This window comes from Protomyctophum bolini (assembly GCF_963924005.1).
Source record: "Protomyctophum bolini genome assembly, chromosome: 5".
Classification (NCBI taxonomy): domain Eukaryota; kingdom Metazoa; phylum Chordata; class Actinopteri; order Myctophiformes; family Myctophidae; genus Protomyctophum; species Protomyctophum bolini.
In genome coordinates, this window is record NC_137866.1 from 40,864,009 (window position 1) to 40,890,860 (window position 26,852).

Sequence of the window (26,852 nt, forward strand, 5' to 3'; positions counted from 1 at the left end):
TAGGGAGACCATCTCCAACCATTGCAGATGTACTAATTAATACAGGATTATCTCTACCATTAGTCAGGGGATATTAATACAATCTGGGAATACATTTCTTACCAAGAATTGTCTTCACCAATGTGTTTGTAAGGGTGTCTATACTAACATACCCCACATTGGTTTATATTCAACCACCCTAGGGGAATTTTTGACAGCTGCTGAAACCATACTACCATCAACAACCAATAGAGGCTATGCACGGACATCATCATCATACTTGGAAGTTATGCAGGGACGCCTAATGAGTGTCAACAAACACATTTTCTGGCCTTGACAGCCCATACATACAAACCTGAAAACAGTCACAATCAGTGCCGGGATTCTTTCAAAATAGAAGCTCTGGGATGCCGGAAAGACATGGCCGCTTTTACTCTTTGGCCATAGTTTGACATGTCACATGCTATTAAAGCATAATAAAATGTAGAACATTTTGCCTTATATATTGGTTGTTGATGGTTAACTTTCAGCAGCTGTCAAACATTCCCCTAGGGTGGTTGAATAGAAACCAATGTGGGATATGTCATAATGTTAGACACCTTTACAAACACATTGGTGAAGAAAATTCTTGGTAAGAAACGTATTCCCAGTTTAGGCATTATTCTGATAGTATTCCCTGACTACATACAGATTGGTTGAAATAACATTTTATTCTTTAAGATTTGTTCTAAATTGCAGCCTTAAATTCACTAGTTTGAAACGCATGCTTCCATTGCTCACAGTGGGGAATTGTTGCGTTGTTGTGTGCCTTTTATGATGTTATTTTCATTCTGACAGTTTGGTCACATTTTCATCAAAGGGCAAAGCGATGCCAGCTGCCAGCCAGCTGTGGGGAAAGTCATTAATGTGGCGCATTGTCACTTCATTTTTATCTGTCTGCGTTTTGTCACTTGTTCAGGTAAAACATCTTTCAGAAGTTCAACTTCAAAGAAGGAGCAGATGTTGTTTGAAATGACATATTACAATATAGCATGCACAACTTTGTATGCTAGCCATGCACACACACACACACACACACACACACACACACACACACACACACACACACACGTGTGCATGCACGTGCACGCACACACCCCTGTCCTGGGTGAGGTTATTATGTGACCTCTTAGACCAGGCATTTATATTACCACTCATTTTCAACATTGAACTATGTCATTAATATACCTTAGAGTTTCATTCAACCTTTATTTAAATTCTCTGAGAAATCAATTGAGGGAGACCCTCATTTTCAATGATGTCGAGATTACACAAACAACAATGATACAACAACAACAACAACAAAGAAAACAATAAACTAATTAAGAACAAACTATTTAACACGGTTAACTGTTGACAACAATCAGTTGCATACAGGTAATGCACGATTATTAAGTATGTTCCTAAAATGGCCAATTGATGCTAGGGTTTTCAGTTCTTGTTGGGTGCACCAATACTGAAAGCAGCCTTTCCCAGCTCAGAGTTGGCAAAAGGAGCCAGAAGGCCTATAGCCAATCACTGGAGCGAGTTATGTGACTGTCATGGTTTGCAGAAAGTTGAACCCAAAAGAAGCGCCAAACACAGGAACCAAGTTAAGGTATTTATTCACAAGAAGTCAATGGGAAGGTATAAAACAAACATGAAGGCTGGCAGGCAGACAACAAGCAGGCGGATGAACAGGAGAGCTGGGCTCATGAAAGGTTGTACAATGATCTGGCGATGAGTGCAGGGTGACCAGGGTTTAAATACTGTCAGGGCTGACAAGTTGATGGCCGGCAGGTGTGTCGGCCAACTTGCCCCCACGGCAGTCACCTGCGTGGGTGGAGCTTCTTCATCCACCAGCTGTCTTAAAAACCCGGAAACGACAGGCAGACAGCAGAAAACGTCTGGCAGGCAGGTCTGGCAGGTCTGGCAACAGCTAGACACACACCCCACGGCCCCTCCCACCAGACTAAATAATAGGTGATCGACGACTACTATATGTCGTCACAAAATATATTACGTACATTTTCAATTAATTTAGGCTTGTAGAACTTTGCTTTTCAAAGTCCAGTGTCCCTCTCTGACACAAAAGTCTTGTTCACAGACAAGGAGTTGGTTTGGCCCAATTTGGCCCCAATCACTGGGTGCAGGTGTGTTTCCTGACAACCTATTTAAAGTCCTGAAGCCCATTTTAATTGTTTTAGATCCATGAGCATGTCTCTGTTGAGTCTGTTGTGTCCATGTCTGTGTCCATAACTCTGCTGTGTCTCTATTGTGTCTAGATTGTGACTATTTTTGAATAGAGTCTATTGTGTCTCTTTTGTCTCCCATCCAGTTCCTGGGTCAGACCTTCTGCACGTTGGGAGAGATCATTGGCGCTGTGGGAGGACGGGTGGAGAGGACGCTCTCGTAAGTCTTCCAGCATCCCATGCTGTACTGTTATCTGTACTGTTCTCAACCTTTTAAGGCTGTGACACCCCCCAAAAAATAATCACATTTGAACTGGGGACCCCCATCTTGACAAGCATAGGGATGTAGAAGTTGAGGCATTAAATGTAGTTTAACTCGTCACTCGGCCACATACTATAAATCGAGCAGATCTACAAGCTCATAATGACCATTACTGATGCAGTAATGGTCCCTCCAGCCGAATGATTGACCAGAGAGTGAATAAATGTTAGGAACTCAGTTCCTAAGTGTACAAATGGAACCAAGTAGTCGACTACAACTGTGGGTCCTTGACCTTCACTTTGAAAAGACTGAGAATCACTGCTCACTACAACATGGAAGCACGTTGGACAGAGATCCTTGTGTTTGTTGATGGCCACTGTTTATTGTTTCATCTTACATGCATGAAGGAGCCAGAAAATATGACCTAGCGGCTTTGGAGATGTTATTTCATCAGTATTGCACATGTCCTATACCAGCTGTAGGAATGCTGTTTGGTTCATGGTGGAGCCAGTACTGTATATTGCACAAGGCACTGATGTAATGTAATGGGACCCAGGGCCCGGGTGGTCATTTAGATGGGTCCCAGGGACATCTTATGAGTTCTACTTCAACAACGTTAGAGTACAGTACTGAGTACAGTATTGCATCCCAGGACCCCCAGAGGGTGACATGAGTGCGTCCTTTCTCAATTTAGTGAGTCTAAGGATGCAGGATGCAGGCTATTTGCATCACTGCAAGGAGTCGTACCGGCTGTAGGGATGTTTCCTGAACAGGTATATTGCAGCTTCTCCCAGTGGAACTGGCTGGTGAGACCATGGGCCCCCGGGGGCCAATGCGTCACAAAGCCCCCCACAGCACATCACTGGACTGTTTCACCGCTGACATGGTTGAGAAGTCTTATCAAGCAGAGACAGACCACATATAGTCGGCTCTGATCCACTGACAGCTCCAAAACACTGTTGGGTGTGTGTGAGAGAGAGAGAAAGGGTGGGGGCTGGGGGGGGGGGGGTTAGTCGAATGAAGCATGAGGGAGGGATTGAGGGAGACGAGACAAGAGAGTAGAATGGAGGAGGGAGATATGACAGGAGGAGAAAGTGAAAAAGAATAAGCACTAGAGGCTCTATGATGACAGATATAGGAGGAATGAGGTGGGCCTACTGTCGTCACCAAGGCAAAACAAGTTTATTAGCACAAAGATATTGTGAAGTGTTTCATCTCGATAAATATCTGAGATATTTTGCCACTTGAGTGAGTGTGGTGTTCTGTGTCGGTTCAGCCCATGTCCATGATTCAGGCTATAAAGCATAACTGCATGAGACAAATCGTTGTTTGTCTCCACTGGGAATTTGCACATTATCCATAGATTACCCGGTAGAGATTTATCTCTATTAAATGGAATCTTTGGACAATAACTCATCCATGGCATTCAGTGTCTGTGTAATCAATCAAGTTTTCACTTCATTTATTTTCACCTTGGTGAAAGGTGAGAGCCATTGTGTGCCATTGAGTGTCACCATTGAACGGTTATAATACACTCTCAATGAATGTCTTAATGACATCCAATGTCAGGACAATGGTGTCTATGACAGACACTATAATAATTCCTCACCTCTCCCTGAGAAAGCACAGAGGTTACACAAGCATTAATGTCCTTTATTTAGACAATTAGCCCTTCACTAAGTCCCTCCCCAACCCATCCTTGTCCAATAGGCACGTTAGCAGCGAAGAAAGCTTGACCTGCATAGCAACCGTTGCTAAACTATTTAGATTGGCATTGGACAATCACTTTTTGGGGTGGTATTTAGTGAAGGGCTAATTGGAAAGCCGGGAGAGATACCATTTTAGACATAATGATACTTGTGAAAAGGGACAATCTGCATAGTGTATAATGAGTAGGCCACTTTCACTTTTGGTATATTTTGATGCCAATACTTCTGTACTTTTACTGGTGCCTTGCCTGCCTTGTTCTTAATGTTATTTTTGTTTTGTTTTTAAGGTTTTTAGGCTTTTTACCTATTACAAGTTGGGAGTGAGCACAATGTCCACATTTCATTGTAAGTCTTATGGGCTGTGATGCAGGAAAGGTCTACAAAGAACATTAAAAAGTAACGTGACAAGGGAGCCTGGCATGTCAAAGATGTTAAGCTTTAAGTTTTAAGCTTGTAGATCACTAGCTTGTAGATCTGAATGCGTTGTGTTTAGGGAGGCAGGCTGGTGGCATGGGCGGTGCCAAGGAGAATTGGGGGCGGTATGGGGCGTTGTTGCTGTGCCATTAAGCTAGAGAGATCACATGAAACCCTCTTTCCCAGTGTCTCTGTTTAGAAGCCTGCAGGGAATAGACTGCTGTCTGAAAGACCACTAAAGAACCAGACGCACTCACCACAGCCCCGAGGGGAGGGAGGGAGAAGGAGAGAGAAAGAGAGAGAGAGAGGGTGGGCGGGTGAGGGACACAGATTGGACAGGGAAGGGACAGATTGGGGACGTGTGTGTGTGTGTGTGTGTGTGTGTGTGTGTGTGTGTGTGTGTGTGTGTGTGTGTGTGTGTGTGTGTGCGTGCGCGTGTGCCCACGTGCGTGTTATGTGTTCGCATGTGGGTCTTTGTACATTACATTACAGTACATTGTGACTTTGTACAAAGTCACACACACACACACATTATATATAATCTCGGGTCTGTCGTCTTCAGGTCTCTCGAACACCCACGCACGCACGCACAAGCACACACACAACCTGGCCATCTGGCCATAATTCATAAGATTGTAGCTAAATGGGAAGGCAGGGTCTATCATTAGGAGGTGTGCTTTTAGAATCCTGATTTATACCTCATTGTACACCAAAAATAGCCAAGTTATTAGCCAAGAGTGGACTATAACTCAGGCAGTGGTGGAAATACTACTTAAGTAAAAGTATCAATAACACAATCTAGAAATGATGTTGAGTAGTTAGTTTCATAGTCTTCTTTCGGTACGACTGAATTGGATAGGCTGTGAAACTGAATATGCCTCTGGGACATAACGTCTAATCTAACCTAATCTAATCTGTATAAAAATGATAAGAAATGCCATGTTTAAAAATAAAGATCCAAGGGGGAGAAGATACTGTGATAAAGAGGGCCAGATAAATTAACATCATGCATAGTCACCAAAGCTTACTGAGGAAGATATTTCAGGTAAACAGGATCTGAATTCTGAACCACTCTACGTTTGTACATTTTATACCAACATACCGCATTCTAGACGTGAAATAAGAACCTTCTTATGAATAGGCCTTAAAGTAAGAGGAAAAAAGAGCTGTCCAGATTATTTTTTAAGATTAAGGTTCCAGCACTGCAAATTTAAAATAGGCTAGAACAACGCCTGAAGCAATTAAGATGTAATTTACAATTACAGCTTGTATTACATCAATTACATACGTCTTTGAAGGGGCGAGGTGGGACGCTATCAGTGGAACAGGATAGTTGAGAGACAAATATTTTTAAGAATTGGAGGAAGAACTGATTAAAGATTGATTAAAGAGCAATGGCTGATCTGTACGGATCAAAGGGGGCGGGAGTGAAATGTAAGCTCTAATAGAGGCAATCTTGTCAACGAAGAAGTGGGTGATTTTTCACAGACTTCGGGTGAAACTTCCAGCCAAGTGGAATGGGGAGTAATGAGAATGTTTTTTTGGTTCGTAGTGGTTGTTTGAGATCATATCGGAAAATGCTTTTATTTTTCAGCTTTGGTGAGAACGATTTTCTGGTATTAATCCAATTTATCTGGTAATTATCCTCTCTCTCTCTCTCTCTTCTCTCTCTCTATCTCTCTCTCTCTCTTATCTCTCTCTCTCTCTCTCTCTCTCTCTTTTAATTCAACTAAATTGCAAGTGTATAGTCTCCGCGACCTCAGTGATTATCACAAAAAAACAAGCGTGTGTGTGTGTGTGTGTGTGTGTGTGTGTGTGTGTGTGTGTGTGTGTGTGTGTGTGTGTGTGTTTTAGAAACGCGCTCTTACCTGGCTGTTGCTATAGAAACCCACGAGTGCCTGGCAGGGTGTAAAAGTAGTCTGATTGGCCCATGAAAAAGGGGAACACAGTTGGACACAGTTATGCACGCACACACGCACGGTAACTTAGTAGTAAACGGAACAGGAATGTCATATATTATTAGGGATGCATGATTCATCTGTAGCATAAAATCGGCCATGAAAATGCCTTATCGGTAACGGAAAGGTCCCAAAACAATACAGAACAATGTTTAAAAAAAAAATCATCAATGAGTTCAATACATTTAATTTGTGTACTCATCCCAGTCAGTAGTCATTCAGTTGTGAAAACAGACACTTGGAAAAGAGTATAGGCTACTTATTGATTGATTGAATACTTTATTAACCGGCTTTGGGCCAAGCCCCTAGCGCCTAGACTTGTTTCCATTGTGGTCCTCTGTATAATATCAGGATCGGTCAGTATCGGTTTCGGCAGAAATGACCCTGCAAATAATCGGATATTGGTCATAATTTCATAATCATTGTTTGTTTTTACGTCCGGAGATCCCATCCAGGACAGGCAGACATGTACTGTACGCCTCCTTGCTCAGATCTGAACCCATTTGATTTGGCGTTTCAACCACATGCCCTTGCTGACCCCAGGCGGGGTTTGAACCCACAACCTTCAGCAAGAAAGGCATATGCGCTAATTGGGCGGCCCTATTTACACACATGTACGCACTTATATGTTATAAGTGCACGTGACGTGTACATTGTAAATGGTATGCATCGTGGTTAGAAGAATCGGCACACACAAGCACTGCAACAGCAATACGTTTAAATTTGCAGTCATTGGAAGTAATATTGTGTATGCACAAGAACATTGTCCTCATGGACATAAATCAAACACACAGCCACTGCTGCCTTTCAGATGAATCCACGTTTGAGTATAGGAGCCAGGTCCGTACGTCCATAAATCCCACCACAGAATTAATCAGAAAAACGTTAATCCAATCATTAATCAGAACAGCCTTTTAATTATCATAGATTAACTTAGAATTAAAATAGCAGCTGAATAACACAAGCACAGGTCTTCAACAGGGGATCCGGGCCCCCCAAGCGGGACTCCTCAGAGTTACTACATGGCCAGTCCTTTGCTGATGACAGAAATGGGGACAGACAGAGGGGACAAACAGTGAGACAGGCAGACAGACAACGTGCATAAACAGACGTGATGCTGCCTGATGCACACGTTCTGTTTGCAGAAAAAAGAACTATAACCTGTATTCCAATGGACAACCTGCATGGCGTCTCTATCGTTAAAGGCAACGTTTACCCCCTTTTCGTCTTTCTCTATCGTGATGCGTTGTGATCTTGTAGATCAGCTATTTTTGCTACTTTTGTGAAAAAATAGGGTATTAATTTATGAAAATAAATAAATACAACCCCCCCCCCCCCCCCCCTCAAAAGAAAGAAATGTAGAAATACTAGGGTTTCTGCCCCAACAGCGACAATTTGGAAATGGAATAAATGTGTGGATTCCATTAGGGTTCCCAGACGCCCCTGGCAGTCAGACAGATGGAGATTGATGAGGTGGGACAGCACCTAAATAAGCTGTCAACAAGGGTGGTTACGTCTGTCGTTGTCATAAATCCACAACGCCATGTGCTGTGTAACGATGTGTCTGCGAGGCATATTGACAGCCGCCTGTTGGACTGCACGACGTGTTAGCAGCAGGTAAAGGAGGTGATTTGTGACGGCTGAGTGAACGCATTGGTGGGATTGTCTACTATTCTCGTATTGGTGATGCCATGTTTGCATCTACTGTATATCTAAAGCCAACGCACAATGCACACATGGACCTAAGGGTTGCAAATTCACAGTTCAAATCACGTCTACTTTTATACCAAGGCCTTCTCTTTAGTTTATTGTTTTGTTTATTGTTGTACTGGTTTTATTGTGTATTTTTTACCATCCCAGAAGAAATCCAAATAGAAATCCCATCAACTTTGGAACAAATCCTATATTGGATTTATTTTCTTATAAGATTATTATCCATAATTGGAGCACCTGCCAGTGAGGAGCCCCCACCAGGAGGACGTAGAGCCTTCGTCCCACTCCTCCCCGCTGACAGGGGCCGTCCCATGACATGCACGTAGGAGTACGTGCATTTCTATTATCGCCCTCCCCGTCCAGCTTCCCTCCACCCAACATGGGCCAGTTGTGTTTGTGTAGACTAGAAGTCTAACAACTACACAACAGCATTGACAACACAATGTGGGAGGAATCAATTGGCATAATGACTAAATTGGGGAATTTAATGCACGCACACACACACACATGCACGCACGCACACACACACACACACACACACACACACACACACACACACACACACATACGGTATACCTAGGTGATGAATTTAAGAAACTGGCTATGACTAATGAGTTGAATCTGTTAAAGCTCTGAAGGCTCTTTGCCTGTGAACCAAATAAATAAGTAGGAATATTCGTATTTTGTGCTCTTTGATAATACGTTTGAGATGTGCTTCCTTTTAACTATTTTGGAATACAGTATGTTTATTGTTTACTGAAGGTTTGGGTTTAGCACTCCACTGCAAATCTGTTGAAACGCAGCATGTTTCTTCTTTTGTTTTTAGTTTTTTTATTTATATGCTCATAGCCAAAGCCGAACATGCGCACGCACGCACGCACGCACGCACGCGCGCGCGCACGCACACACACACACACACACACACACACACACACACACACACACACACACACACACACACACACACACACACGCACACACACACACACACACACAGACAGATACATTTCTCTCTTTTACACACCAGTGTCACCATCCCGTCGGCGGTTCCCTGCGGGCTGTGTCCTCGACAGCACTCACCTGCCATCTGGCACGGTCTGCTCCGCTCCGCTCTGACAGCTCTCAGACAGACCACCTGCACCGCCGCTGCTGCTTCTGCAGGTCGGCTCCATGCAGGACCCAATATTAGGAATTCAGCTAATTGCTGTCCTGTTGGCTGGCAGGGCCTTGTTTCTGGCTCCTGTGCCATGCGGGTTCAGTCAAAGGGCTTCAAAGGATTTAGGACCATTTATACTGTATATCGCACCATGTGGTCCTACTGTTGAGTTGTGCACAGCACACTGTAAATGTAAGAAATGTCATTGGCAAGCGTTGCTCCCCGAATGGGCACTGCACTCGTCCACGTACAAATAATAACGGGAGTTTCAGACATTTGGAGAGAATTAGCAGCTTTAGCAGGTTCCAATGGAGTTAAGAGGTTTCGTCTGAAGTGCTTTACTTAACATTGGTTCAATATTAAAAAGGAGTTAGGTGGTTTCCTCCCAACAGCAACGATTATGGTAATTAGCTCCAGGAGATTAACTGACGGGCGCCTTTTCTGCCAAAGATTATAGTGAAAGAGTGTATTCTTTCAAAATACTGAGAGTTGTGGGGTCCAACCACCTCCTGTATCCTGACCCCAATACATCAAACAAAGAGTTCATGCCATGTAGCTATATGAGATGGACTCCCTGGTGATACATTATATAGCAGGCCTGCCTATGGTCTCTCTTTTATCTGATCTGTCCAGCTTACACATGTTCAACCATTCTGTTGAGAGACTGTAGGAAAGCTGAGAGGGAGATAGTGTAGGAGAGACAGTGGGCTCCACTTTTGTTGCCGTCGATTCCCGCGACGCGGCCCGCAATTCAGCCGCTGCCCGAAAATGATTGAGTATAGGAGCTTGCTCTGTCCCTTAATGGTATTTTGGTCCAGTGTCACCCGCTATCTACTTTGCCGACACCGGTATTTGTGTAGTCATGGGCGTGTTGGCACACTTTCCCCTAAATTGCGCAAGTTGTTGCCAGAGGGAGGCAGTTTAGAGACCAGGATTCCTGCATGTTTTTTGTGAGGGTACCTATCCCTAGGGGACACGGGGAGACCATGCAAACTCCACAGAGAAAGGCCCTTACGCCAACCCCGCCTCGGGTATGGGCACTGCATATAGCGGAGGATAGAACAAGCCCCCAGCACCCACAGCGTCCGCAGCGGGAATCGAAGCCGGGACCTTCTAGCTGTGAGGCGACAGCACTACCGACTGTGCCACCGTGCCCCCACAATGCCGCTTTTGAAATGTGTCTGTGTTTCACTGTCTGCAGAATGCAGCTGTTATTCAGCACACAGCAGCTGTGTAATTGATATCATGGGAGTCTTGTAGAGTGAAGTAAATATGTAGTTCTGGTCATTTTGGGCTCTCGTGTGGTGGTCAAACCATTTCAGCAGCACACTCTCTTAACATCTGTCCAGCAGTTCTGGTATATCCGCCAGCTGTCGGCTGTGGAGTTTGAGTGGATTTACTCATAAATAATTCCCGCCTTGTTGCCTGGCTGGCACTGCAGGCAGTTGGAAGCCCGAGTCCTCAGCCCCACATCACACAGAGCTGTGTGCTCACATTCTTTCTGTTCTGGTCTCCCTCTTGTTATGCCTCCGCTAGCGTCAGCCGTGGCTGTCTGCATTGTGTCATCGGGTTGTCCATCCGTCTCTCCCTCCATATTATGTACATATACGCACGTACCGCAGACCCACTTTGTGAATGCGATATCTCAGCAACGCTGAGATATCGCATGAATTCCACTTGGACTCAAGGATGAGCTGGTTAGAAGTAAGTGGTCAAAGGTCAGAAGTTGATGTGACTCTGTCCTCACAAATCGCGTTAATTCAATTATTTATTATTTATTCATTCATACTATACAGTATATTAGTCTGGACAGACACAGTAAAGGCCTTCGACCACGATGTGGTATTTCTTTATCTTCTTTATCTGTCCTGACTTTCTCACCCGCCTGGCCATTATCATGCAATCACTGGAAATGTGTACCATTTCGCACTATAGTGGCGACTGGCGAGGCATGGGATTGGCTATGTGTTAAGGATCTTTGTTATAAAATAGAAAGGAGAGGTCGCACAGCTCGTAGTCACGATGCCAAAAATACTTTTTATTGGGTTATCAACGTTTCGACAAACAAATTGCCTTCTTCAGGGTATGATCTTTGTTACCCATAACTAAAGCCAAAACCAACACATGCAGGAGGACACACAACACATTCCATTCAAACTTTCTTGTATGGTTGCATAATATACAACCATACATATATTATAGCAATAGTATATTATACTATTGCTATAATGTGGTTGTCACAGAAAGACATCTGGACTTATCTCACGGCACACCATTGTCACCATGCGTGGAGGGAATTGGCTTGTCGATTAAATTGGGGAGAAAAAATAGATTAAAAGAAAGCTGAAACCAAAACAACCTTGTTGAACGGCACCTGCGGACATCTCTTATGTCTTATAATGAAACACTGTGACTTCCCTGTAAGTGGCCCCTAGGGGCCCCTTTATCCCTCCCAATCTCTCTCTCTGTGTCTCTGTCCTAATTGCTTTTTTGTTTCCTCAAGTCTGTCCTTCCTGTCCTCAGTAGCTCGCAGGGTGAAGACCTTTGGATCCATGACCCTGACGCTGTCAGAAAGTTCCTTCCATCTTTCTTCTCTGTCTCCCAATCTATTCCAACTGTTTTATGCTCCTTTGTTGTTTTTATTTTCCCTCTGCTCTCGCTCTGTCTCGTCCCAGTTTGATCTTTTTAACATCGGCTCAATTTTTTCCTCGACCCGCTCAGCCTCACGACTGACCACTTAATGATCCTGAGAGAAAGTGAACTGGAAAGGAAACAAAACAAATGGAATAGAGGAGTTTCAGTCCAACGGCTTGTCACATCCTCAAGTTTACTGGAAATCAACACGCTACTTCCTAACACTAGGAGTTACAAATGTAGAAACACAAAAACAAATAGCAGATCTACAAGCTCATAGCTCGTAGCCACCGAGTGGCGCGCTACGAGCTTGTAGGTCTGCTATTTTATTTTAATCGAAGAACCACTGACATAGAAACATAGCTTTAGATTGTGGGGGCCTAAATAATATAGTAGAAGCGTTTTTATCAAGAATTGATCAATGTCACCATGGTCCACACACTACAAATTAAGAAAAAAAGGATTTATTTATTTATTCTTTTTTTAAGAGCACATTGCCAAAAGGGCAGGGGGTGCTCTAGCACCCCCTAGTGTATATCTGTGCACACCACTGCACACAACTGTTATTTGCTGCACCATAGTTGTCTGCAAATGAGCTTTAATGAGCTTTAGAGATAAAAATCAGACAACACTGCTGGCTGGAAGGCAGATACCGCCGTTCTGCACAGCATTAAGTGCTCAACTCCAAGCTGCTTATTTTCACCTGACGGGGCATGGAAGTAACACGTTGTTCCAACCAGCTCCTGGTTGGAACATCAGGCACTATAGAGACCAGGATTACTGTACATTATTTGTGAATGTACCTACCCTAGGTGACACGGAGAGAACATGCACACTTAACACAGAAAGACCCTTTTGACAACCGCTGCTGTTCAAACCGTTTGAAAAAAAAAGGTTAAAAATTTAGCAAGTTATGGTTATTTTAATAATAAAAGTAAATCGAAAAATAAGAAAAAGGCACACATTCGTAGCCACGATGCTGTATATTTATTGACAATAATCCAACGTTTCGACCTAGGAGGTCTTCTTCAGGGAATAAACCAGCCAGATGGCAAACACACACTTATAGGGGAGCAACAACAGGTGGACTCCATAATAGTGGGGTGTGGTTGTCATCAGGAAAAAACAATCAGGTAATTAGTATCAGAATCGGAAACAAACTTTATTGTCACATCACATTACAAGTAACATGGGTGAAATTCTTGTTTGTGCAGGCTCATCATAGCAGTTAAACGAAAACATATAGTACATGACTAAATGTACTATGGAAGCCATAATATAATATTATTGAGGCAGGTAACCATGCATAATGCCAAATATAACCAGAATAAGTTACCATTCAATGCACAAGATGTGTTTACCGTTTACCTATAATGTGCAATAATAAATATTCATTGGTTAAATATTTGCAATAGCATTTTTATTTAATACATTTTATAAATTTAAAAAGCACATGCACCATATGTTATGAGTGAGTGAGATGACTGTAGCAAGATGGCCGCCATGTGGCGACGTTGCTCTCCATTGGCCAGCAGTGTGGACAAGTCACCTAGCCTTTAAACATGGCTATGGCTGTAATTGCTGAAGCCCCGCCCACCTCCCCAACACAAGCTATATGTCAGTGCTGTTACTACTCAAAGGTTTCATGACGTGACTCCACCTTGTTTACCGCCATTGCTAAATCTGACCACCAAGTCAGAAAGCCTGAAAACAGTGTAAAAAACAACAGCCCACACACATCAAAGTTATTATTATTTTTATCAGATTTGAACCACGTTCCAATGTGAATATAAATGTGATTCAAATTCGATTTTTACAGATGAGTCTCGGTCTGCAGTCTGGACACTCGGACATTAAAGCCTGATATATATACTTTGTTGTTGTATACTTTGTTGTACAACAGTGTCACTTGCCGTGACAGATGTGCTATTTTCAGCAAGAGCAACAGAGTCAACTCATGCACTATATCCGCAGCGACCAATGCAGATTGTTTGAACAGATCTGATCACTTGCAAATATGTCAGTCAGCACTAAAACTAAAACTAATTTGCAACAAACAAAAGGTTGCAATGATGCCTGAATGTCGAGCATCAATGGATCTGTCTGTGTCATGTGCTTATGTTTTGAAGAACACAAGGCAGCTTGCACCATCAACTTCCGGCAAGCCAGTGCTTTGTCTACATAGCCTATACCCATCTTGTATCACCACGTCTTTGTAACTCCCTATGCTGGCCACTTTTGAACATCTAGCCATGTCCTGTGCACAAAATATATAGGCATAGCTTAGAAGAAGCAATCATCCTCTGGAACTGACTGATATTGACTTAATTATGGCTGAAACACCTGACTTGTCATTCATCAGACTCATCACTGAGGCCCCTTCATAACCGTGTAGAGTTCAATTTGATTGAAGACCATAGCTTTTTAAAAACTGGATAATCACTTTACTTTACTTAGCATTTGGATATATCTTTCATGCACAGCCTGTTATGTTAATACCTACAGTACTAATAAGTAATAACAGATGCTCCTTCTTTTGCAACGACAGATAATTCACTTCCTTTCCTTCACAATGGGAGCACACACTATTGCCTACATGCTAAGCACTGCAGAAAGTAATTATGTATGGCTGGCATCGCTTGTGTTTTTTGCACCGCCATTTGCATTCAGTTGTTGGGCCATAGGATTGTGTTTAGCAATCATTATAGCATTTTTAAGAAATTGTCAGTTTATTCAGACTCCTGCTGGATGTACTGCTTAAATCAGCCATTTTCTGACTCTTGGGATGTCGGAATGGGACGTTTGAGCAAAATCCCCAACATCCCCACAACCACGCACGCACGCACGCACGCACACACACACACACACACACACTTCCATCTTTGAAAATTGCTTTTTTTCCAGTGTGAAAATACTGAGTGAATCTGATGTGTGGACAGATTAGGATGCAGTAGGCAGGAGAGTCTGCATGTACAACGACAAAAGCTGAATCTTTCCTTTGAGAGCATTCAAGCAATCAATACAGGTTATATAATGGATTGAACTACTAAAGATTTGACTTCTAGGGACAAGAAAAATGAGTTTGTATTTTCAAATTCTTGGCGTCTATTGTTAATTGTATCTCCATTATGAACACAGATATGTCCTAGAAGTGTGAAAAACATATTTTTCATTGTGGCTTGTAGATTAGCTCCATTGTCAAATGAAAGTTGTTCTAGTGCTGGGCTGAATAGCAGCTGGACCTCATTATAACTGTCAATGAGTTGAGTTATACAGGAGCAGGTTCCATTTAATGTCCCATTTTAAATGGAACCATTGTAAATGGCAGCCATGTGACATAGGGCTATAGGGAACATTGGAAAAACTATACCTGACAGCTGGGAGCCTGTCACGTCAAACGTCTGGCGAAACAGTAGCTATACTTTTACTCAACTCGTCAAAAATAATACCCCTTGGGAGTGACAGTATGTAGACATGTGTGTGTGTGTGTGTGTGTGTGTGTGTGTGTGTGTGTGTGTGTGTGTGTGTGTGTGTGTTAGTGTCATTGTATTTCTGTATGGCCATAAACAAGTAACCATGTTTGTGTGTGCGCATCTGTGCATGATTACTGTACATTCTTCATCAATTTCACAATATGCTTATTCTTCCCCACTCTTTCTGTCTGTCTGTCTGTCTGTCTGTGTCTCTCTCTCTCTCTCTCTCTCTCTCTCTCTCTCTCTCTCTCTCTCTCTCTCTCTCTCAGCGGGATACCGGGGAAGAAGTGTGGTATCATTATCTTCACTGCCGAGGAGCTCAGTAACTGCCGGGTCAGTCCCTCTCACACACACACACACACACACACACACACACACACACACACACACACACACACACACACACACACACGTACCCACACGTGCGTGCACACACACACACACACACACACACACACACACACACACACACACACACACACACACACACACACACACACACGCACACACACACACACACACGTCTGAACATCTCCCCAGCTCACTGTGCATCGTGGATACTGCTGTCACAGCCATGGTGACACACTTTCTCCCCCAGGTTTATTTTTATTGGAAGTGCCAACTGGCCTCGCCCCCCAGCATGGACACAATGGCTCAGGTTCATTTGCATGGAAAGCTTCTAAGCTATATGGAATTCTCAGGAAATATGGCTGCTTAAGACTGTACGATTACAGTAGGAAGACGATCCTATTTACTCCAAATAGCTTTGTGGGAATACAGAATGCAGAATGCATTTCCTCAGCAGTGAGGAACAAGTCCACTGAAACCAGTGATAATGGTCAGTTGGTGGTGTTTGTGAGGTATTATGATGATACCAGTGATAATGGTCAGTTGGTGGTGTTTGTGAGGTATTATGATGATACCAGTGATAATGGTCAGTTGGTGGTGTTTGTGAGGTATTATGATGAGGGTATGAGGCAAAGGTGGAGTTGATTGAGTATTACTTTAGTTTGAGTGGTGCAACCACTAGAGACAGCTGTGTGTGTGTGTCTCCCTGTGTCCGAGCAAATATCGCAAATATCGCAATATATCGAATATCGTGATATTATCGTTATCGAGGGCCTAATATCGCAATATATCGTATCGTGAGGTACCCATATCGTCCCACCCCTACCCTACTACAGCCTGCCTACCTGTTAATGTTTTGGGCAGCTGCTGCTGCTGCTGATTTTACCAGCGTCGGCGTGATACTTTTACAATTAATTGTACTCACCTAATGCTGGCTACCGCCGCAGTAGCTTGATATAGGATCCACTTCTCCACCATGTTTAACGTATATTCCAAAGTGTGTACACATTGTTTAAGTCAAAGATGCGCAGCATCATGGCTTTCATATGGTAATATAGACTTTGGCTAAAAGCAATCCACCACCACCATCACTTCTAATCAATGTTTACAATCTGTCAGTCCCTCCCTCCCGGCTGTAAAAACAACTGTCCGTCATGGAAGTACGTATAGGCTACAGTGGAAACAGACTTCCTCTTCCTCTTCAAAATAAGAGATTAGTCAACACTAGTTTTATTTCTTAAGTGAACTTACAGGATGTGTAGATATATTTGTAGCGCCCTGAGAGATAATGCTTTTGACTGGGTGTCTGTCATGTGTGGTCATCGATCCATCATCTGACAGCCCAGGGCCCCCTGGAGTCACGTGTTTAATATCGCTGATCTCGTCTTCTTTTTTATCTTTTATATTTGACATTTTAGCGGCTCTTCCATTCATCTCTTTTGTCGCTTACACAACAAGTATTTTGACATTAATAAAGGTTTTGACGGCGGCCACAAATCTCTATTTTAACGAGTTCCGATAATTAACTGTCAGGAGGACGCTCTAAATGACTTTCCACTTCCTCCGGTCCTCTGTCATCAGCTTGCATGCTGTATTAATACCATACACTGTGTGCGCGCGTGCGTGCATGCGCATGTCAACAGACTTATGTTGCTTTGTGTTTACCGTCATGCTGGGATGCTTACCCTTGATAAGACTCTCCTTAGAAACACGTGCGGGCGGTTCGTGCGTGTGTGTGTGTCTTGGAGGAGGGGGTGTTCTAGCACACATCCCATATCTGCCAGTGACACCTTCAGTTGTTGCCTTCAGTTGTATTGCCCTCCAACTGAAGGTGAGGAGGACTTAAGTAGTTAATTAGTTGGAGTCTAGATTATAGGGATGGAGCTCGTTAATTTTTATTGATAACAAGCACTTTATCGATCAGGCATATTGAGCCGGGTTCTTATCGAGCCCACTATCGAGCAGTATAGTGGGCCTAGCGCCTATTATAGGGCCTTCAAATACAGTACTTTTCTAACAGACGGAAGACAATTACTGGTAACCTTTTTACCAATAAAATAACATTAAAGAAACTGGTTAATATGTATACCGTCACTTTAAGAGCATAGTTTTCTTTACCCGGACAGCACTGGTTGGCAGGTATCAATACACTTTTAGACAGACATGTTTGTTCCAGGATGATTAGATCAAAATAGCGTCAATGTTCCCATCTAGATCACCGGATAATCAGAAAGGACCTCCGAACATCGCGCGTTTTTTCCAAACCATGGAGAGCTCAGTAGATTTTGAGTTATTCAGCTTTTTAGTCAGCCTGTATAAAGGGAGGTGAACGGCAGTGTGGATGCGCGGACCTGTCTAGGATCACTAAAGAAGTAAAGGAAAGGCCAAGCCAAAAAGAGAGAGGAAAGACAATAGTTCACGTCATAAAATCTATTATGAATGCCATGGCACATTAATTACATTGATTTCATAGTAGGCCTACAATTATCTGTTGTTTCTTTATATAAGAATTGATCAATTTATAACATATAAATTATGTAGCCTAATGTTGATCATAAAATGTATTACACTGGTCCTGTTCAATAATCCTCCCTTCGTTAGAAAACATTGTGGAATCAATATTTTCTATTACATTCTTCCACACTTTGTGTATATGGTATAATATTTGGAGTGCAGAGCACAGAGACACAGGCAGACAATGGTCTATTTATTCAGAGAAATAGAGTTGAGGCAGAGTCCCCGAAACAGGGTTGCATTGAAGACTCACTGTAAACACAGGAGAGAACAAATGACAGAGAACAAAGAATCTGTCTAAGCCTGGGTGGAATGTGACTGAACTGGTCAAGTTTAGATCGAGTCTATACACAATCTATACACAAACGGAGGCGTTGAACCGTGCTACGAAGGGCTGATTAGCACCTGTTCTCCTGCCTCGAACATCTGTCTCCACTACTGCAATTAGAACATAACGAGAGAGTAAAAATTATCCCGGTGCTCAAATAACCCATAAATGGTTTGTGTGACGCATCCCAACTGCTCATTTGCTTTTGGAGGAGCCGAGAGAGCCGTTTGGAGTGAGTATCAGAGTGGTGACAGAGGAGGCTCCCCAAGCCGTTTGGAGTGAGTATCAGAGTGGTGACAGAGGAGGCTCCCCAAGCCGTTTGGAGTGAGTATCAGAGTGGTACATTTAAGTGTATCCTGCAGGTCTCCTTCTTTGGAGAGCGAACCTGATCGCTTCCCCAGTCCTTGCCTCTCCTCCTCGCCTCGGAAGTAAGGTGCGAGGAAACGATGTGAGTGGAGGATGTGAGGTTTGAGTACTGTGTTAGGATGATCTGGCTGTAGAGAGAGAAGCAGAAGTCAGTGGGTGAATGACAGAAAGTGTGTGTGGCACTTTGTAAATGTATCCTGAATGTATTTATTTATCTATTTCTTTTTTATTTCTCTTCATCCCAATTGATTTTGTGTGTTGTCACTGCTGTTGCATCCTGACTAGGCCAGAGCCTTCATCCTACAACTCCTTCCACCCTGACAGTTGGCACCCCAACCCGTAGGATTAGCAATGACAATCATCACCCTCCCTGTCCGGCTACCCTCCCCCAAACATGGGCCAATTGCGTTCGTGTAGAAGCTCGACAAAGCCAGATGCACCACGGTAGATTCTAACCCACAACCTCCGTGGTGGTGGGCAGGCACTTTAGCACTGTGCCACCCGAGTGCCATTGTGTCCTGAATTAATGCATCTTCACAAATCGAATATACAACCAGTTGTAAATATAAATTAATAAATCATGTACATTTGCATTTCGGCTTGACAGGCTGTTTCCTGTGTTTTACATTTCAGTGTAATTTTTTTTCTTCGTCTTTTTTCTCTCCAGGACATTGTTACCATGCAATTATGTGCCAACAAGCTGGACAAGAAAGATTTTTTTGGGAAGTCAGACCCTTTCCTGGTGTTTTACCGAAGCAACGAGGACGGGACGTGAGTTGAAGATATTCAGACGCTCATCTGACAGAGTAGATGTCTTTAACTATCAAGCAGACTCTATTTTTGTAGTAACAAAAGTCTGACTTTGCTTTTTAGGTTTATTATTTTTTTGCCTGGGTTTTACAGTCATCAACAAGAGAATGCCCAAATCAATCTACTTAATTCATGGATAAATTTATGTTGCAGAGAAAAGCGTGAAAGTCTCTTGGTGACACAGAACTTATTTTCTGCAGCAGTTGAAAATCGTGTATGGTAAAGAACCACACACTTTAGCATTTTAGGTGAGGCTACTGTACTTTGACAAGAATAGGGTGATTCTGCTGCCCCCTAGAGGAGACCTGTATATTTACTTCCAGGTTCACCATCTGCCATAAGACGGAAGTGATCAAGAACACGTTGAATCCCGTGTGGCAGTCCTTCACCCTGCCTGTCAGAGCACTCTGTAACGGAGACTACGACAGGTCAGTCCTTATTCACTGCAACTCAATGTCCTTGTATTTCAATGGCAAGATCAGAAAGGCCTAATCCAACCGATGAAAGTAATAAATACTGCCACCGGACTGCCATCGGATGAAACATGAAAGCTTATTGAATTCACCTGTTGCCGGAGGGCGGTCAGAATAATGCCAGCAGTCGGTCGCGGTGTCTCAGAGACCAGCGCTGGTGTTATTAGGACTGACTCTGGTTGCGAATACGTCCTTCCCATCACTACGTGTACCGTAGTGTCTTGTTGCTTCTCGACAGTGTTTGCCAGATGGGACATTTTCAATTATCGTACCTTATGTGAAAGAACACATATTGAGACTCCTACAACATGAAAACGCATCACATACACTGCATGGAATACTTCCTGAAACTGGACAAGAAAGATGCTAACAGTGGTTTTTAATGCCTTTTAAAGTACAGATCTAGGGGCAGATTTACAGATTTCCTGACTTATTTTGAAAAGCCAAACGGAATACCGATTCAACTAGTCTTTATGATAGTTGCATCTCTATCGTGACACTAAACTGACACATTGAATCTTGAAAGTCTGGCTTCTATATTGTTTTTTAGGTTCTTACCGACACCGAACCACATTGAAGGTTTAAATCAGGGGTGGGCAACCTATTCAGGCAATTAAAAAAATCCTGCTCATACCGTACAATACCCCTACAATTCAATTGAATTGATATTCACACAATGACCTATAATTATGCTAAACATCTGCAACCCCCCATTGGTTAAAAGCTGCAGTCAATAATGAAAATAAATTGGGGTAGGCCACCACTTCTAGTGACTCTTGCATTGACCAAATGTACTGACCAAGATACTCCCCAAGGGTCCATTTGGTTCCATTGCTACACTCCCAGAGTTATGGGGAGGTCTGTGGCATTAAGTCAGTTTGGTAGCTGCTGTTTGCAATTCTCAAACAGGCCACTGTCAATGTCAATGTTGAGCGCTACTTTGATGTGAAAACCTTCATGTGAGAAAACACATACCGGTACCCAGCTTGTGCGAATGGAATACACAACCATGACAATAGCACATCACGTCCTTTATAGGCCTATTGACTATTTTCCTGCACAGTGCTTGCTGGTGATAGGTACTGTAGTGGAGAAACAGGGGAAATCTTCCTCAGATCCTTAATTCCTTATTGTCTTTCAGTGTCAAATTTGTATGCATGTCCTCTCGTGCACACATGATAAGAGGCTAACTTTAGTTTACCAACTGGCTTTGTGAAAACAAACTTCCTCTAAATTGTATTAGAGGAATTTCATTGTCGGTTCATTGTCGGTTAGTTCAGAAATCTTGTCAAATGTGTGGTTTTGTGTCTTTCTCAGTTCACTGTGCTGCAGATGAAACAAACACTGTTTGACATGAATCATTCCAAGCTCACAGTGTGTCAAGGGTATCTGTGTGCAGGGACCCATGTTCAGTCAATATATGTTACATGCAAAACATTGTAAGCTTCAGGGCTCTACTAGGCTCCCTTCTTTTTGAGGCCCCCTCCTATATACAGCTTTAATGTTTGTCTTTAAACAATGCTTGTTTAAGAAAACGTTTTGAGTACTAAAACTAAAAACATTAGCACCCGTTGCTTAAACATTATGTTGTAAGATGATAAGAGCGCCCCTCACTTCACACGGGTGTGATTTTTTTCCCTCAACACCAGATCTCATCAGAGAAAATAGCAGATTCACAAGCTCATAACTCGTCGCGTAGTGAGCTTGTAGATCTATATTTTCTGCCAAATCTTCTCACCAGAATAGGCATGCTAGGGTCCCTGTGGTCAATATTCTGAAGACAACATAACTAGACATGGCTCCCTCTCTCTGCAGGACGGTGAAAGTGGATGTGTATGACTGGGACAGAGATGGAAGGTAAGAAAACCTCCATTGCATTCACCCACAGGAAGAACATTGCATTCACCCACAGTCACCCACATGAAGAATAATGAAAGATTTGTGTTCCAGCAGGTTACACATGTTTTTTTCTATTCAGGTACACACTGTACAGAGTAGGTACTGTAGAAATGGCATGGTACACAGCAAGGAGAGAGACACACAGATAAATATGGGTTTGTCATTGATAGAGAGAGGCTGAGAGTCCTGCATCGGAATTGGGATCCCATAAAAAATGTTGCACACCTGAAGCTTATGTGGCCGTGCTTTACATTAGATTGACTATAATTATGTACCATACTGTACCACAGTATGGTACAGTACCGTACTGTACCGTGCTGCTGTGTGTGTGTGTGTGCGTGTGTGTGTGTGTGTGTGTGTGTGTGTGTGTGTGTGTGTGTGTGTGTGTGTGTGTGTGTGTGTGTGTGTGTGTGTGTGTCCTCTAGATTCATGTATGTATATGAATCTAGAGGACAATATCTGACTCCAAGTCTTAGGAATTAAATGAGGTAAAAACACTTTGAAATACAGTACACTCGTGCTTTCTAAGGTGTGATTTAGGTCCCTAAAGATGAATAGAAATTTAGGTTGCACTTGCTATGCATCCCAAATAAGCTTTGTAATGTGTTATGATAAAAACTGTCTGGCGCAGCTAGGGCTCGAATGCTCTATTTCATCAATGACTGTCCTTTCCTGTTTGTGTAACGCTGAATTCACTCTAGCAGCAGCAGCTTCCGCGTTTGGAGAAAGCGAGAGGCATGGTCTCTACTCTATGACAAGGAGTGGGAGGGGGAGCAAGCAAAAAGCTCTTCTGCCAAATTGAGGAAAGTTTACTTTTCTTCTGCCGCTGTGTGGCAAGTCAAAGCGACAGTCAACCAGATCTTGTCTGAATTAGTTATTGACTCAAAGACATTTGAAGGCACCTGAAGGTGACGTGGGTGTTGGTGTTTAGTATGCAGGCTATGCACCCATTTTATTGGCAGAGACATTAGGAGAAACTGCAATCTCTGCAGGTGTGAATTCAGCATAATAGTTTAATTAATACTCTTGTGTTGCTTGCCCAATCTGCAAGCTATGTCGAATTGTGAAGCTTTGTAAGCTTGTAGATCTGTCGGCACCAACATATGAAGGAGTATAAATCAGGCTTTATATGGTTTAAATCGATCCACTTGCAGCCATGACTTCATCGGAGAATTCACCACGAGCTACAGGGAGCTGTCTAAAGGAGAGAACCAGTTCAACGTCTACGAGGTAAGACTACTATTGAATATTACCATTAGGGATGGAGCTTGTTAATTTTGATTACCACCTTATCGATCAGGCTTATCGAGCCGGATTCTTATCGAGCCCACTATCAAGCATTTTCTATTATTTTGTGGGAAGACGGGAGATAATACATTCTGAACAGAACCTGTGTCTTTCAAATACAGAACTTTTCTAACAGACTGAAGGCAATTGACCTTTTTACCAATAAAATAATATTAAAGAAACTGTTAACTGGTTAATGTGTGTACTGTCACTTTAAAAGCGTAATTTTGTTTTCCCGGACAGCGCTGGTTGGCAGGTATCAATATACTTTTAGGCACAACATTATGTGCTGTCTTCATCTGAAGACCTATCAGTGGCGTGCACTGATAAGTGCAAAGGGCACATTGCTGTCCAGAGGGCAAGGGCAGGTGTCTATCTGTGCACGCCACTGAGACCTATACGTTTTTAATGCCGGTCTATTTGCCGGTCTATTTGCTTGTTTTTGTTTTATTCTTTATTGCAACAGAAAATATAAAGGATGGACCTTTGCAATGTGCCTTATTCTGTGTGCAAAATGGAATACATTAATCCCACCCAACACCGCTGAAGTGCCCTTGAGCAAGGCACTGAACCCCCAACTGCTCCCCCTGGAGCTGCTTAATGGCCAACAGTATAAGACTGTGGTTGTACTGGTCAGCTCCCAGGTTTTAATGTGTGTCTGTCTGTGTGTTACTATGTGCATTGTGCAGGGCGTTGCTGAAAATGAGCACCTGTGCTCAGCTACTTCCCTGGGTAAAAAAGAAATCACACCTGTGTGAACCGAGTGGTGCAACTCCTCTCTCTCTCTCTCTCTCGCTCTACTCCGTTAGATTAGCTTTATCATGGATCGCGCATACGCGCTGCCGTCCACCTCACATTATACAGGTAGACTAAAAGCTGAATAACTCCTAATCTACGGAGCTCTCCATGGTTTGGTCAATTAGCGCGATTTTCGGAGGTCTTTGCTGATAATCCGGTGGTCTAGATGGAAACATTGGTGCTTTCTAGAGCAAGGATGGCTATAGTTTAGCTCGCTAGCATTGACGCTATTTTTGTAGCAACAACATCCACACACGGGTGCGGGTGCGTGCGCACACCAGTGGTGCACGCGCACGCATGCGCACACCACTGGTGCTCATACACCTACATCACAAACAAACAGGTACACAGACATTGCTGGATGTAGAAGTGGTTGCACCACTTAAAAACTAATACTATTATACTAAAAAAGATCAAGGGAAAATAGACTTTTTACAGTACAATAATGTTTCAAGTTTACACATATAAATAAACAGGCCAACGGCATAAACAATATTTGTTTGCCTCTTCTACAAAAAAAGCTGTCATTCTCTTATATCGTACAGTACTTGTATTATTTATTTATTTCCCACCACGGAGTAACCTCGCGGCAGACTATCAGCATGTATCTTCCACCTCGGAGGAAACTCTGGTAATGCCGGCAGTGTCGGTATAGGCCAATCAGAGGCAGGCGGGGCGTTATCATGTCTATGCTCGGACGTAGAAAAGATTTACGCATTGGAAAAGCATTGTGGTGGCCTAAAAAAACAAAAAATCAGGACCAAACCTTTGTTTGATGGTGTTTGATACGTGTGAATGAGGCCTAAGGGTTATCTAAGAAGGACCAAACATTTGTTTGATGGTGTTTCATACGTGTGAATGAGGCCTAAGGGTTATCTTATTCTTAATTGCCTCTTGCTGCCGCCAACAGGTTTTAAACCCCAAGAAAAAAGGCAAGAAGAAGAAATACGTCAACTCGGGCACGGTGAGCATTTCCTAATTTTATGCTCCTTCGCTGTGTGCTGAATATAGCCAATCTGCAGATGGCCTATTTTTGGAGAACAGCACCACCATATGGAATATAAACCAGGCTTATCAATGACACTCCCCCTGAGTTGGTAATTAATAGTGCAGAGAATTAGTACCCTCATCCTGTGCTCCCTTCTGCTCTGTCCCTGGGCACTTTTGCTTACGGAAATACAATTTATTTATTTTATTTGATTATTGATTTATTATTCATTCAGTGTTCGTTTTGTTTCCATTTTATTCTTATGGCTGTGTTCTGAAATGGTTCACAACAAGTACACATTGTTGTGAAAGTGCCTGTTGGCAGTCTGTTATGTCATGTCTGAACGGAGTGTACTAGCAGAGAGTTTGATTATATTCTCATCAACGCAGTTTATGCCTCAATGCCTCTGAATCTCTCGCTGTCTCTCTTCTTAAACTCCTTTTGTTTCTCTCGCGTGCGTGCATGCGTGTGTGCGTGCATGCGTGCGTGCATGCATGCACGATGCTTGATTTGACAGGTAACTCTGCTGTCCTTCAAAGTGGAATCCGAGTACACCTTTGTGGATTTCATCCGTGGAGGGTGAGTTGAATACTGATCACTGTGCGTGCGTGCCTGCTGAGTAACCAGCGTTTATTAGATTGCATTTCCTGATGGCATTGCATGTGTAATATCTATGAGACCAGGAGGACAGAGTTTCAATCAAGTTTGCTCTTTTTTAATCTAATTTGTAAACAGGTAATTTATTCTGCTTGTTCGCTTTTAATTACCAATTCCATTTGTTTAACCTAATTAGTCTTGCAAGATTGTCCTGCAATACTAATAAGGCAATCAACCAATAAACTAATTAAATATTGGCGTTCCCCCGTAATTGCTATCTTGTGCCACAGCATAAATCCTTAAAACTCCTCCTTTACCTGTTACATTATGCATAGGTGTGGTTTGGGCGTTACAATAATGAAACCAATCACAGTGCCACATGCCATTCTTTAAGAGAAGACTGCCTGCATCCACCTGGGTGACAGCAGACTCCTGGGCGAGCGCTGGTGTTTTGCCATGGGGGGTCAGATCAACATATGGAATGAATTATGTATTGGCCAGAGGTCAGATCAACATATGGAATGAATTATGTATTGGCCAGAGGTCAGATCAACATATGGAATGTCAGAACAGGTCTGTGGTAGACGGGCGATGAGTTGTTTTCGTCTGCGGATGTAAGAAGAGGGAATAAAAACTTTCCAAACACTGGATTTTGAAATAAGTGCGTGTGCACGTCAGATCCGTATACTATGTACAGTAGGCTGTTTAACATGTGAGTAAAGGGGGAAAAAAGAAAGAAAGAAATATATATTTTTAATTGCTGGATTAAATTACATTAAAGAAAGACAGATTTTTATGTTCTGGCACAGTCGGGGGGTGGAGAATAAAACAGAATTCCACGTTCTTGGCATACATTCAGTTAACTGCGACCTGCGGTCCCAACAATATAGATAATGCAGTATACATGTATGGAAATCATGAATCTAGTAGAAATCA

At 42.9% G+C, this 26,852-nt stretch overlaps 1 protein-coding gene across 2 annotated transcripts in view; it reads left to right on the forward strand.

Moving 5' to 3' along the window:
- LOC308315320 (copine-9-like) overlaps positions 1 to 26,852 on the forward strand; it is a gene marked incomplete at both ends in the record, with an annotated part of 80,010 nt that overhangs the window by 29,846 nt on the left and 23,312 nt on the right. For both annotated transcript variants that reach the window (XM_080763253.1, XM_080763252.1), the window contains 8 exons: positions 2,336 to 2,409; positions 15,778 to 15,841; positions 19,732 to 19,835; positions 20,198 to 20,302; positions 22,163 to 22,204; positions 23,401 to 23,476; positions 25,242 to 25,295; positions 25,837 to 25,898. In XM_080763253.1, the coding sequence (XP_080619379.1) occupies positions 2,336 to 2,409; positions 15,778 to 15,841; positions 19,732 to 19,835; positions 20,198 to 20,302; positions 22,163 to 22,204; positions 23,401 to 23,476; positions 25,242 to 25,295; positions 25,837 to 25,898 (581 nt within the window). The remainder of the gene's footprint in view (positions 1 to 2,335; positions 2,410 to 15,777; positions 15,842 to 19,731; positions 19,836 to 20,197; positions 20,303 to 22,162; positions 22,205 to 23,400; positions 23,477 to 25,241; positions 25,296 to 25,836; positions 25,899 to 26,852) is intronic.